Here is a 13291-nt window from a genome sequence, read left to right on the forward strand (position 1 = left end):
CTTTTCTTCTATTGGACGTGTGGTTAAGTTTTTAGAAATGAATTAAGAATGTTTGATTACAGATATATTAAAGTTGTTACTCTATTTTTGAGAGGGGTTGTTCTCGCAGGGACCCTCCACCAAAGTGTCCACTGGCTGGAGACGTGGCAGCGCCTCCGGTCATATGATTTTAGTTCACACACGAACCCCACCCCGAAAAGATTTTTTTTTTATCTTCTATCACGTGTCCGTTATTTTAGTCTGAATCATCTTCCGAGATCGAGAAAGCTCTGCAAAATACCCCATGCATATCTCAGCACAAAAACTAGACAGGGAGTTTAGTGGCGGTGACCACCCAAAACAGTGCCATTTTTAGACGTTTACTGCTGACGTTTACAGAGGCTTCAAATAGCTTCCGTTTCACACTGGTAGTGATTGGACTATCCCGTACTTACTCTGTGAGCTAACATATTGGTTGAACAAGTCCGACATTCTACACTTCAATGGAGGAACAGCCCAAAGATCGGGCACAAGAAAGGCAATACAACCACCACGGAGAGGACAGACACTCTACTCAACATACAACTTGTCTAAAAAATGATCAGAGCCACTTCCAGCGCCAGCATCAGGAAACGCAGACGAAGAAAACAGGTTGGGCCATCCGGAAAAGTGAGCTAACGCTTGCTAGCCTTACTCAGCTAATGTCAACGAGTTGACTAGCATTTGCTAGCTTTTAACTCTGCCGAGATTGAGTGCTTAGCATTCCAGCTAGCTATTTAATCAAAGTATTTGCTGTCGCTCTGGGTACTTTGAGAAACGCTACAGTGGGTGAATGGCTAACTCAATGGACCGACAGTTAGCCACTGTCGGACCAGAGACCATGCAATACGTTAGCTTGGTGGCTAGCTGACGTTGCGTGACAGTTGTCGCTGGTTTGACATATCGGGGATTGACCTTGTGCGCCGGTTTCAACACTCGTTTTTCTATGGCAAATGAAACTAAATACTTTCAGAAATCTGGCTGAGTCACCATGTGTTATATATGCATTAACCACTATACGTGCATGGCGATTCGCTTTCGACAGTAGGCATAGCTCTACCTTATTCATTTCAACATGCTTGTGTCCAGTTTTAGGAAAGCGAGCCGGCTACACTGGAATGTTCTGAGCTGCCATTTCCTGTCGGCCATGTTAGAATATCACTGCGAGGTAATGCTACAGTTACCTGGCTACTAAATACTTTCCCCCTAATCACGGTACATTGCAACACTGACTTGCCGTTGGCCTCTTTTGTCTACTTATGTTGTTGGTGTTAAATTGGCTGTCTTATGGCACAGCCGACTACTATCGGTGCCAGGGCGTGCTAATGCCCAACGAGTCCCTGGCTAGTTGACATTAGCTAACGTTAGCCATCTTTGACAGGCCTGTTGCATGTTGTCCAGTCAACGTGAAGCCACGCAGCAACTCTATAATGACCAATTGATCAATATATGGTTTGCTGCAACCAGACAGACAGACACTGCATTTTACGCTGACATTACGTTTGCTGGCAATGCAAATAAGAAAGAATACGCCTCTGTACAATACAACTGATTGAAGCAAGGCTGTATGGAGGAGCTTGTGTGCTGTGCCCGCAGACATGAGGGACAGCACCATTGAATTCGAAGCCCTACGTTGACGCAGCCGTGCCCATGTCTCTGCTCTGTGCAATGCATAGACCTATTTCTGGTTCACTGCCACTCCAAATGTATGTCATATATGCTGCTGTAAACCCTCCCTTTATATCTTGCAGCAACTGGTATTTGATGTCAGATCATTTCATTTAGCATTCCAGTATGCAATTGACTTTTGTGAGGTATATTGCTTATAACTTGTTAAATACAGTGATCACCCAGCTCATCTTGGAATGTGTCTTTTGCCTAACACTTCTATGTAAACTAGCAATGGCAATTTAGCTGTTTTTTTTACTCCTGGATAAAATATATTGGGCAACATTGCTTTCTTAAAAATTGACTATCATTTATCTGAAAAGGAGAAAAAGTTAACTTTGAACAATATACAAAAATGTATATATTTGTGGTTTGTATAAGACGGAAGTTGCTATGCCAAATGTGATTGAGCTGGATAATTCATAATGGGGTTAATAAAAAAAAGACTATTATAGCAGTTATAGAATCCTAATCCTTTTGTAAGTTCTGGGAGTTAAGGCAGGTCCTTTTTCTCATTGTTGCTTTAAAAATAGTTTGTACCTTTGCATGACTTATATTTTGAAGTCTATTTTGCCAAGTAATCGGCACAGTGTTTTTGTATACACTACCTGTACCAGTTGGGACAGTTCTCTTTAAGCTAGTTTAACACATGGTTGAAGTTTTGTATCATTTCATCATAAACTGATTGTGTTTTCTTTTTCAGGCATTAAAAAAGTAAACATCAGTGAGGAGGAGGGGGAGAAGAATCCACATCTGTCTGATACTGTTCCTATGTCACATCCCCCCAACAGCAATGGTAACAGACACGCAAGTAATACAAATGCGAAGCAGAAATCATCCCAAAAGCTGTACACGACTGTTCCAAAATTGAGCAACAAAGGACTGGACGTCAACAAGAATATGGACCTTAAAAATGACAAAGAAAAGGCTCTTGATTTGAATCATCATGAGGGCCAACCTTTGGATAAAAAAGACTCTTTGTTGCTTCAAAATGGCGTTGTAAACTGTGGCTTAATTACAAATGGCTATTCTAGCAAGGACAATGATGGCAGCGGTTCTGAGGGTGGATATACTACTCCGAAAAAACGCAAGGCCAGATGTAACAATGCCAAGAACACTGATAATGTGATAAGAGAAAAGGAAAAAGACATGCAGCAGGGCAACACTACACAAGAACACGGGACTTTTAATATTGAGACAATTGAGAAAGGAGTTACTTCTAGACTTGATGGCTTTAGAGCAGCAAATAAACTAGAAGCTCAGTCAACAGCTCGACGGGCTGTTGTATCAGAGGCTTCAATGGGTGAATCTCAGAGGAAAAACTCTGATGGCAAAACAACTGGCACTTTTGGTAAAAAGACTGAGGAAAGGCACAAAGCCAAGCTTTCTTCACCTTCAAAAGAGGACTCGTGGACTTTGTTCAAGCCCCCTCCGGTGTTTCCTGTGGACAATAGCAGTGCAAGAATTGTTCCCAAGATCAGTTATGCAAGTAAAGTAAAAGAGAACCTCAACAAAGTAGCTCAAGGTGGAGGAGAGGCACTGCCTCCTCCGGTTAGACTGTCACAGGTCCCCATGTCTGCTATGAAAACTATCACCTCAGCTAGCTTTACTAATGGCCCTGTTTCTGGAACCGGAAACGGCTGCCCATCAGTGGGTACCTTCTTTGCTCCTGCTGCTAGTAGTATTCCACCAGCCCCATCTATCTCAAGTGGCGAGAATGTAGCATCTCCTTTGGAAAGTAACTGTAGCTCTACAACCAGTCCTGTAGATGGAGAATCATATGAGCTTAGGAAGTGTACTCTTTTAATTTACCCTTTAAATATGCAACCTGTGCTCCCTAGTGCTCGTCACCTCGACCCCCCGGCTGCTCAGACAAATCAGAAAGCCCTGGGAGATATCTTCCAGAATCAGTGGGGGCTTTCCTTCATCAATGAGCCTAACTTGGGGCCAGAGGGAGGAGGTGGCCAGGTGTCTGCAGAGGACAAGACTACTGTGGTCACACCTCAAAGCGAGTGTCAGGCTGCTGCTGCCAAGGCTGCCCAGCCCTGCTTTGATGTGGGCCCATCTTTTTTAGAGCCTGGTACTTTGGCTCAAGACCCAGAGAAAAGGACTTGTGCTCCTTGCAATGCGTCTAATGCTTGTTTTCCTGCGTGTATGATGAGTGAGGAGGATATCAAGCTGCAACCATGTAGCCAGGAGAAGACAAAAGTTGAGGCCAAGGGTGCAGGTTCTGCTGTTTCTGCCGCCAGTAAAGACACCGGTGCTAAGCCTGCGCAGGGCCAGCTAACCACTGTGTTGTTTGGCTCCTCCAAACAACAGGCTAACACTAAAGACATTGGCAGGAGGTGCAGCTGGGGCTCCTTCGATATTAAAGCTGCTGTCACTTATCACACTAAAGGTAACTTTGACTACTAACTCTTTTTAGCGGTTTAGTTATAACCATTTAATTTGTTATGGTTAAGATTTATATCCAGGTTGATTTGGGGACACAAGTGGGTGTTCACAGTGCCACCAAACTTTCCTTGTTTTAGTAAAGAAACGTCAAAAAACAATTACAATTTCAATCTTGTTATAAGCCGTTCAATGTGCAATCAGTATTCCCCATGACAGCAGGGGGACTGTTACAGTAGTTTAGCTTTCTGAGAAGTAAATGTGCAGCCTGTAGCCTGTGAGTCTTTATCCTGAAGCTCACTGTGGCTATGGAGAAGACCAAATATTACACTAAAAATAATAATAAATAAATACCTCAATATAGATATTGTGACATTATTGGAGGGTTTGCTGTTGGTGCTCTAACAAAATACTGACACAATGGCATTTTTGACTAATAATCATCAGTAATGTGGATATGATGACAACGTGAGTAAATAATAAAACAGATAGAACATGTTATGTGTATATAGAATATCCAAAATCAAGTCTCGTATTATCAGATGTTGATATATTGCCCAGCCCTTTTTTTGCTGGCTCTATTATTGCCTTTCAAATGATGTTATGAAAACGACCCACATCCTACACATTATTGAAGAACATCGTAGTTCGAGCTAACCTCTGTGACAAATACATTTCCTCTTTTTTTTCAGAGTTTCAGTTAAAGCAGCTGTTTTTGGCATTTGGTGACGCATTCTGAAATCATGTTCTGTGTTTAGAAGTAGTAGCTTAATAGATCTTTTTATCCGATTTAGGGAGATTAAACAAAGGGGAAAAAATGGAATCAAATTACAAACTGTTGCTGGATTAAGTGCTGCATAGTTTCCTTGGAATCCCTCTTGTGCGTTAATGTAATTTGAATCTAGTGCGGGAATGGCGGAGGCTTACTTACCTACATTTTGATTTACTAAAATCTTAAGGATAATAACATTAAGTGTCAAAAGAAATGACCTGTTTTACTGTTTATGTATTTATTAACAATAAATTAATGCATTGTTGCGTTTAATATTATGACAGAACAGTATTGCATTTACTGAAAATGTTCTTTATGACTTGAAATAATGCGTGTTCTGTTTTCCTTCAACAGAAATGGAATTCATTTTCAGCCTGCAAAAACAAGGTAAGCTGAACCTTTAGCTCTCACTTCGTTATCTTCCATTTAGAAACGTTTAGGTCCTTCAGTCTCAACAACAATTAGATCTAGAAATGTCAGAACATGTTATAAGTGAAAGAAGAAAACTCATTTGTTCCGGTGGGAGTCTCTGTATGTCTGAGGTTACTTGTGTGCATACATGTGCTGAACCAAGTGCTTTATTTTGGTTCAGTTCTAAGTGGGATGCAAATGTTGCACAAACAAACCTGCATATGAGATGGATAAATAAAAAGATATGAGAAGATGGTAAATGTTTGCCCATGTTTCACTTTTTGGCTAACTTTTGGTTCAATATTAGTAACCTGATGGCAAAAGACCCTGAACTTTTTATAGTAAACTCCTTACCCTAAATCACTCCAAATAACACTTCTGTTCTAGTTTAACCATAGAGCAGGTGCACAGAATTATTAAAGCCCACTGTGAGCCCTTCAGGTACAGATCGCTGTATTTCATGGACCAACATCACATGGTAATCCCTTCAATGCTGGTGTACAGTACAGTAAAAACAGTGTGTTGATGCTGGTTAAATTACAATTTGAGCCAATATTGCCAGGGCTGGGAATGGTTTCAGGAGTACGTTTTGATGATTAAGTTGCCAATACCAATCAAGGTACTTTTCTTACTCGACTTGGAGAAAAATAAACATATTTCTCAACAAAAAAGGGTTTTTCTTTTAGTAAAAGAAGTTCTGAAATACTAAGTTTATCTGCAATGCCATTATTTAGATTTATAGGATTGTGTTTCCTGTATTCTTTTGGGGTTTTAGACCAACATGATTACAACATCATTGACATTTTGGCAAACTAATGATACTCATCTTAACATCCAATATCAGTACCTTTTTATTGAAAATGTTAATTGGAAACATTTAAAATTATTTTAGAAAATAATTCCTACAATCAGAGGGGCACACATGATGCAGAAATGTGTATACATCTGCTCCATAAAGTAGTTATCACTAAAAAGAGCTTAAATATGCTATTTATTATGTCTGTGAGAAAATACCTATTGACCTTTTTCATTATTGGTAAATATTATTCATGTTTTTTTATGCACTGGCCCGCAACTAACCTTTCTCCCCCCCTCTGCTGTAGATCCAAAAAGAGTTGTGGTTTATGATGAGACCAAGGATGGACCTGATCAGTGAGGTAGACGCTCTACAGTACTTACCTTCTTCTCTTCTGGGTGCTGCGATTATCTACCTTTTGGAGTCCTGAATCCTGTTGGACAGATAAAGTGACAACTGTGAAAACATTGATAGTTTAGCATGACAGATTTTCCTTGGAATCTCCGATGGAATAACAGACTTCTTTAGGGGCCTCAGACACACACACACACACACACACACACACACACACACACACACTCTGGAGGGACGTTAGGAGTTGATCGGTGCCTCTCCAACACGATTACTGAGACTTTGGAGCTGTGCTAGTTGTTTGTCTAGTGGCTCCTAAAGGATGACGTTCAGGAGTTCAACAAAAGGAAGGTGTCATGGATTGCACCTCCCTAAGCCTTTATCCTGTTGAACTGCGGCAGCCGTCAGTCTGACTTTGGGATGCCTCAGTCATTTCTTCTTCACGCATTCAAATGAGTTCATTGTAGATATGTTAGACGTTTTACATACACATCCGTGTGCAAGCTTGAATCTACCGTGGAAGAAAAGGAGAACACACTTTGCAAAGAATGCCTTGAAGTTGTGGAGTACAGATCTTTGGAAGCTCAGAGGTGAGGTCCCATCCAGGAAGGGAGAACCTTGTCTTAAGTCCTCTAGGGAAAATCAGAGCCCCGGAATTTAAACACTTGCTTTTTCTTTTTCTACTCGTCTATTTGTCTGCCCTAACATTAATGTGTTATCTGCCCTGCAGACCCCAGAGCACAGGTACAAAAGTGCCCAATCTGAAGGAAAGCTACGCCCCTTCATTTCATTTTTTTTTATCAGGTCTCCGTTAAAGGCAACATATTTTCATCTTACGGCTTCTACTACATTTCATGCCGATTGATATGAGGTCAAGTCCTAAATTCAGATTCATATACATATAAACCTTCTAGTATGTGAATCCTGGATTAAGGAATTAACTTGAGTGAGCAAGGGCTACCAATGTGCTCTTTGTTCAGCAGCGAGACTCAGGATGTCCATACAGATGTTTTGTTTTGCCTGCATTTCTTTCTATGTAAACTGTTCAATTCCTATTGTCAAAGGAACATGTGTTATTTTATGACTGATTTTCATTTCTGTTTCTCTGACTCGGCATCTGGTCTTTTACTTTTCTGTCTTACGGCATTGTATTTCTTGCATGTTTACTGGTGGGGATGAACGCGTCAGAGGTCAGTGTTCATTGCCGTACAGAGATAACCGCAACACAACAACAATTGCAATACTAATCTTGGTTCCCCTCCCCAACTCGCCACTTTGTGTTAAAATGTGAAGATGAATTATACTATTATGTTTTTACTGTTAACATTTTTACATTTGCAAACCAGTGTGCAATAACACCGTGTGATCCAGACAATGTGTAATGGGTTATATGGAGCTACAAAATCACCTCCCAAATGCTGGTGAGGTTTGGTGCGTTTTCAGTTTGTTGCACAAATCGTACAGTGGATTTTGCTAAAGAGCTCACGTTAAAAGATCTAATTAAGTCTAGGGAGCCCAAATTCACTAACTGGCCAGCTGTGACATCACTCTCATCACCATCTCCAGATCAGGATCGCTTTATCCAACATGGCGAAGGAACTGTCCACGTTTCTGTTCTTTAGAACTGTGGTTCCCAACCGGGGGAGTGGGGACCCCTAGTGGTAATTGAGGGATTGCGGGGGGTATGCAGAAAGACTGAGGGATTTCAATTTATTTCCACACAAAAAACATTTTAAAATCAATTTTCATAAGCCTGGTGTCCCGCCCCCAGAGCCATCATAGCTTATACAACTCAAGCTAGCTCGCGCATCTCATTAATAGCTGTAGTTTAAACGAAAGATGACGAAACTGTAAATGTAAACTAAAGGCAAGTTGTCCAAGTGATTTTCATTTAAGGAGCTGTTGTGTTAAATATGATTACAAAGGGTTTAAGGCGAGAAAAAATGTAGGCAAATCATCTCCGAGGAGTGAGGGGGTTCATCAAGGGGTACACGGGACAACAAAGGCTGGGAACCACTGCTCTAGAAGATATGATTTGGTTAATGTGTGGATCAATAGCACTTTATGTAAATTAATTGCTTTTATCTTTTAATTACAAGAGAGCTCTATATGTATTGACAAGAAATACTCCTTGAAAGAATGGCTCTGGGCTGTTACTTTAAAAAAATAAATACAGAATTATTAAATGTAACTCAGGTAGTGTTAATAAAGCCATGACTATGTTATTATTTTATTTCTTCTTCGCCAAACGGCCCCTGTCATGTAATGTACTCTGATTGGAAATGTTTAATTGAAGTCCTATTATATAGAGTCTCCTATGACAAAACACCAAATACTCTGGAGGAAAACTGTCATGGTGTGCAAGGTGCTGTCGTTGTCATTTGGGGCTCTACAAATATTTCCTTTTTTATTTAGCCCTTTAAAAAAAAAAGAAAAAAGCACATTGCTCCACGCGCTGTTTCTATGTATACTGTACTGTTATCTTGCAATTTTGATGATTCATTTTTCTCCTTCATGTGTTCATAGTGAAGTACCTATTGATTTGTTATTGCTGGGCATCAGTGGTGTTTCTATTGGCCGGCTCCATACTGGGTATGAGCTTTTAAGTACACTGGTTTCCCACCGTGTCCTGGTTAGGCAGCGCTGCAGCTTGTACTCGTGCAGAGCCAGTTGTCTTGACATTTAACATGTTTCATCTCAGTTAGCTATTCAAACCGCTTTGTTTTTGGCTTCCATTGTAAGGCTTGTGATGGAAAAGCGCCCTCTGAGTATATTAACAACTGTGTTGGATCTGATATGAGAAAGCAAGGGCATTTTGATTTAACATCGGCCATTAGCATTTAGACTTGTGTTTTTTTTTCTGTGCTTGTGAAAATGACATTTAATCCGGCATTAAGTTACACAATCCTCACAATAACATTTCTTCTGATTGTCCATAATCCATCAACAAATCAACACAATCAGGTTCCCATATGGTACATGCCAAAATGTTTCAGGCTGAAAGCATTATCATCCACGGACAGGGATGCATCCATAGGCTTCTAAATGTAAAACAGGGTGTTTAAAACGAGTATTACGTGTTGTTACTGTAGTCTTATGACCTTTTACTTTGAAAACAAAACAAAAAAAATATTTTGTCTTGCTCTTCGAGAGGATGGTCCTTTTACAGGGAAATCAGAGAGTCCCCCATCCTCCCTCCCCAAGGATGGTCTTTTCAAGCACTTAATACAGCAAAAAGGCTATGTTGAATATGCATTCATAAAGATAGAGCTATTGTTTAGCATTGTAGCCTGCAAACCAAAAACAGGTTCTTGAAGCCGAGTAAATGGCTAATCAGTGATGGGGGGCGGGGGGGTTGCGTGACTGGTGAGAAAAGTAAAGACTGATCTTGTGGAGTTTCTATCTCCGTCCCCTCAGGATGTGCAATCACCTCAAGGACGCTGATGCAGGCTTCTAGGCTGTGAGTGACGAGTTCGGCCTCGTTGTATTTTTGGGTGTGTGCATAGCGAGTTCTTCCTATTATATGCAAGTTCCTTATATATATTTCAGATCTCCCCACCCCACCCCCCTCCCCATTTGTTGTCTCATGTTCAGGTGCCTGTGTGAAAAATATATACTTTTACAGCAATTTTGATTGTTTAAAATCTGCTTCCAGCATATATCCGTGCCATTTTTCTTTTCTTTGTTTCTTCCTTCTTTTGTAACATTTGCAATGCTGTTTAAAGTCTTCTTACAGCTAATCCTATAATTTCTTCTTTCAAGCGACATGGACACAGTTGAAAGCAATGCGAATTTGATGTGTTTTGTAGGTTTGGAAATGTGTCATGGCTTGTGTTCTGAATTGTGTGACCTATAAGCCAAAATCAGTTTGAATGGGACGGACGACGAGCTCTCGCTGGCGTATACTCAAGCCAGTGCTTTTGTCGGGTTAATGTCTGAAGTAGCACATAATTGATTTGAACTGATTTAACAAATTAATGTTTTAACATGTGTTTTAAAAAAGGTTTTATTTTTGAGTTATAACCTAATTTATCCATAGATGCACAAGTAGGATGAGACTAAAAGGAATAAATGATACAGAAAATCAAGATGTCTCATTTTTTTTGTGAGTTTTAGATGATTAAGTTACTGATAAAGACTGATGTAGAACTATTTTATCCCCCAACAATAGCACCGTTAATGTGTTTGAACTCTTCCAGCAGATTTTCTACAGATTACTTTAACTCTTCAGATAGTTGAGATGGAGCGATCGAGACTCGCTGCATCCCAGAGATCCTCTTAATATATTTTCTATTTGTAGTGATCATATTGTGAGGGAGTGAGGTATTAAAGTGCGGTTCAACAACTCTGAAATCTGCTTTCGCCAAAGGTACACTACTCAGATATTCAGCTAGTGAAGGGCAAGCGCACAGACCGGAGACACGTGTTGATGATGTCATAACAGGCTGGAGGTTTTAGTGAAGAACAGAAGTCACTACTGTAGCAGCTGAATGTCACTTTGAGTTATTTCACGGTGTGTGAGAGCAAAAGATGAAACAAATACCAGAAGTGCTGCTTCTTCTTCATCCAGTAATCAATCGTCTGTAATGGGAAATGCTGGACTTTGGTGTTTGTGCTCTACTTAAAAACTGTCCCTTCTTTTAAACTGCCTTTTTGTGGAAATGTTTTAATTTAGGGGGCTTTTTTTTGTTTTATTTAAAGACACCCGAGAGGTACAGTGTTTTTCAGTTCACACATGATGAATAAAAAATGTAAAAAAGGCACCATGTGTCTTTACAAGGTTCAGTCATGAAAAGAGGCCATGTGTTGCGCTGAGTCATCTTTTGGTTTTGTTTCTGTGTCATCTCAAATGGCTGTTGTGCGTGTTGATTTCTTTTTGGTCTGCTCCTTCTTTTCACTTTTACATCTCTTGCCCCCCTAAAAGATGAGGCAACATCATATTTCTTTCTCACTTGTCTTACAGGTCGACATTTTACGTCTTTAAGTGAGCAGTCTGTTTATTTCTTTTGTTTGGAATTTAACAGAAGTGTCACATTACAATGTTTTTTTTGTTTTTTTTAAAAGCATGATAATAACCCTCAAACTCCAAACAATGTAATAGAGTCGATATAAAAAATAAAAAAAACTTCCAGTGTTCACAATTTTAGTTTCCATTAAAATGTCAAATTTTCATGAAGAATACTGTGTTTTGTGTGGTGTGCTGCATTTCTTCAGCTCTGTTTAAATATTTCATACCGTCAGTATATCGGCTTGTATTGTATACCAGGAAGAGACCGCTTTATCATGTGAGCAATCGGAAATAAAACACCTTAAATAAACTGATTCTCTTCAACACAAGACTTTAAGATCAGGCAATATAATATATGAACTTACCTATGATATTTAAATATGTATACTGTTATAATACTGGAGTATTTATTGTGTGCTACTTTATACTTCTACTCCAATATATTTCAAAGGAAATATTTGACTTTACTCCACTACATAGATCTTAAGATACCTTTCCTTCTATGATTTGAACAAAACATCAACACCTTTCAAATGATGAAGCAAAATTAGTTGTTGTATACAAATCAGCTAGTTTCAGGTGCTTTACAATAATCCAGTTTAGGGTGAACTGTTTTTTGTTCCTAAACATAGTGTAACACCTCTCATTTTGAGATATATTTATAGTTCTTACATTCTGTTGGTTCAATTATTCATTATTGGAATTGGTTCATATGAATCAAAAGCAGTCTGAAAGATCACCAGCTGTGTGTTATGGCTGGGGAAACTGCCATTTAGGACCCAATCACAGCAAATCTCTTTATGGGACGCGGTCTTTGTACAAAGTAGATAAAATGAGTTTTACTTTTACTAGCTACAACAGTCATATGCCACTAACACATTGATACATCAGTATCATTATTAATATATACATTTAACACAATCAAACTGACCATTTTACAGTATTCTAATTAAATAAAGTTTTAGTGCTAGATGTTGCTCAAAAGTCTCCTTTCTGTTAAGTAATATTTTGAATACAGGAATTCAACTTTATTGAAATGTATTGTATTCTCACTTATTTAAACAAATGATCCGTTTACTTCACACATTCCCTAATAGCTTGAACTATAATTTATAGAACTTATTGAAATACGATAGACAGTGTGGAACTTTTATGGGCCTCTGGAGTTCAGTTGCCAGTTCGATAATACAGCCTTGGTCTATCGATGATATTCGAGGGTAAATATGTCACAGTGAAATGTTAAATATTAATGTGTAAATCATAACAGCAGTAGGGAGGCTGACTATTTGCTGAGTTTCCTGTAGGAAAATGTTTCAGTAATCTGGGGGGGGGGGGGGGTTATCCCTACAGTCTAAGCTTGGTGACAAGATCCAATCAGAATAAGCCATCTGGTTGTTTTTAGTTTCAAAACACTCTTTGCAACTTATATTAAAGTTAGATGTAAGAAATATTTTTGGTTACCAAACACCAAAAACAAATGGGGAGTGTCTTTGGATGTGCGACATCTGCTTCTTAGAACTCTATGCTTTGACAGCATATGTTAGGAAATGCTCCACACACACACACACACACACACACACACACACACACACACACACACACACACACACACACACACACACACACACACACACACACACACACACACACACACACACACACACACACACACACACACACACACACACACACACACAGTGCTTAGACACCATGTGGTCATAATGAGGCTGATGAAACGGCCTCAGAGATACTTGTTGTTCACAGATGCCCCCTTGTGGAACATCTGTCACATTGACCGAGTCGCTACAAAACTACAGAGGCTGCTTTAACCACCTTCGTTTGTTTCAACTCAATTATATACTGTATAAATCAAGTT

At 39.5% G+C, this 13291-nt stretch overlaps 1 protein-coding gene across 3 annotated transcripts; it reads left to right on the forward strand.

Moving 5' to 3' along the window:
* Positions 1-224: 224 nt before the first annotated feature.
* On the forward strand, positions 225-11725 carry nufip2 (nuclear FMR1 interacting protein 2). 3 transcript variants are annotated; one of them, XM_063894986.1, is made up of 4 exons: positions 225-648; positions 2390-4084; positions 5204-5236; positions 6364-11725. In XM_063894986.1, the coding sequence occupies exons 1-4, from the start codon at positions 483-485 to the stop codon at positions 6414-6416; spliced, it is 1947 nt and encodes a 648-aa protein (XP_063751056.1). In that variant the 5' UTR covers positions 225-482; the 3' UTR covers positions 6417-11725. The 3 variants fall into 3 exon arrangements, with proteins under 3 accessions (XP_063751056.1, XP_063751057.1, XP_063751058.1); XM_063894987.1 differs by having other exon boundaries at positions 228-630; positions 6364-11577; XM_063894988.1 differs by lacking the exon at positions 225-648 and adding an exon at positions 716-1186 and having other exon boundaries at positions 6364-11577.
* Positions 11726-13291: the final 1566 nt, after the last annotated feature.

Source organism: Eleginops maclovinus, chromosome 11 (genome assembly GCF_036324505.1).
Source record: "Eleginops maclovinus isolate JMC-PN-2008 ecotype Puerto Natales chromosome 11, JC_Emac_rtc_rv5, whole genome shotgun sequence".
In the NCBI taxonomy this organism is placed as follows: Eukaryota; Metazoa; Chordata; class Actinopteri; order Perciformes; family Eleginopidae; genus Eleginops; species Eleginops maclovinus.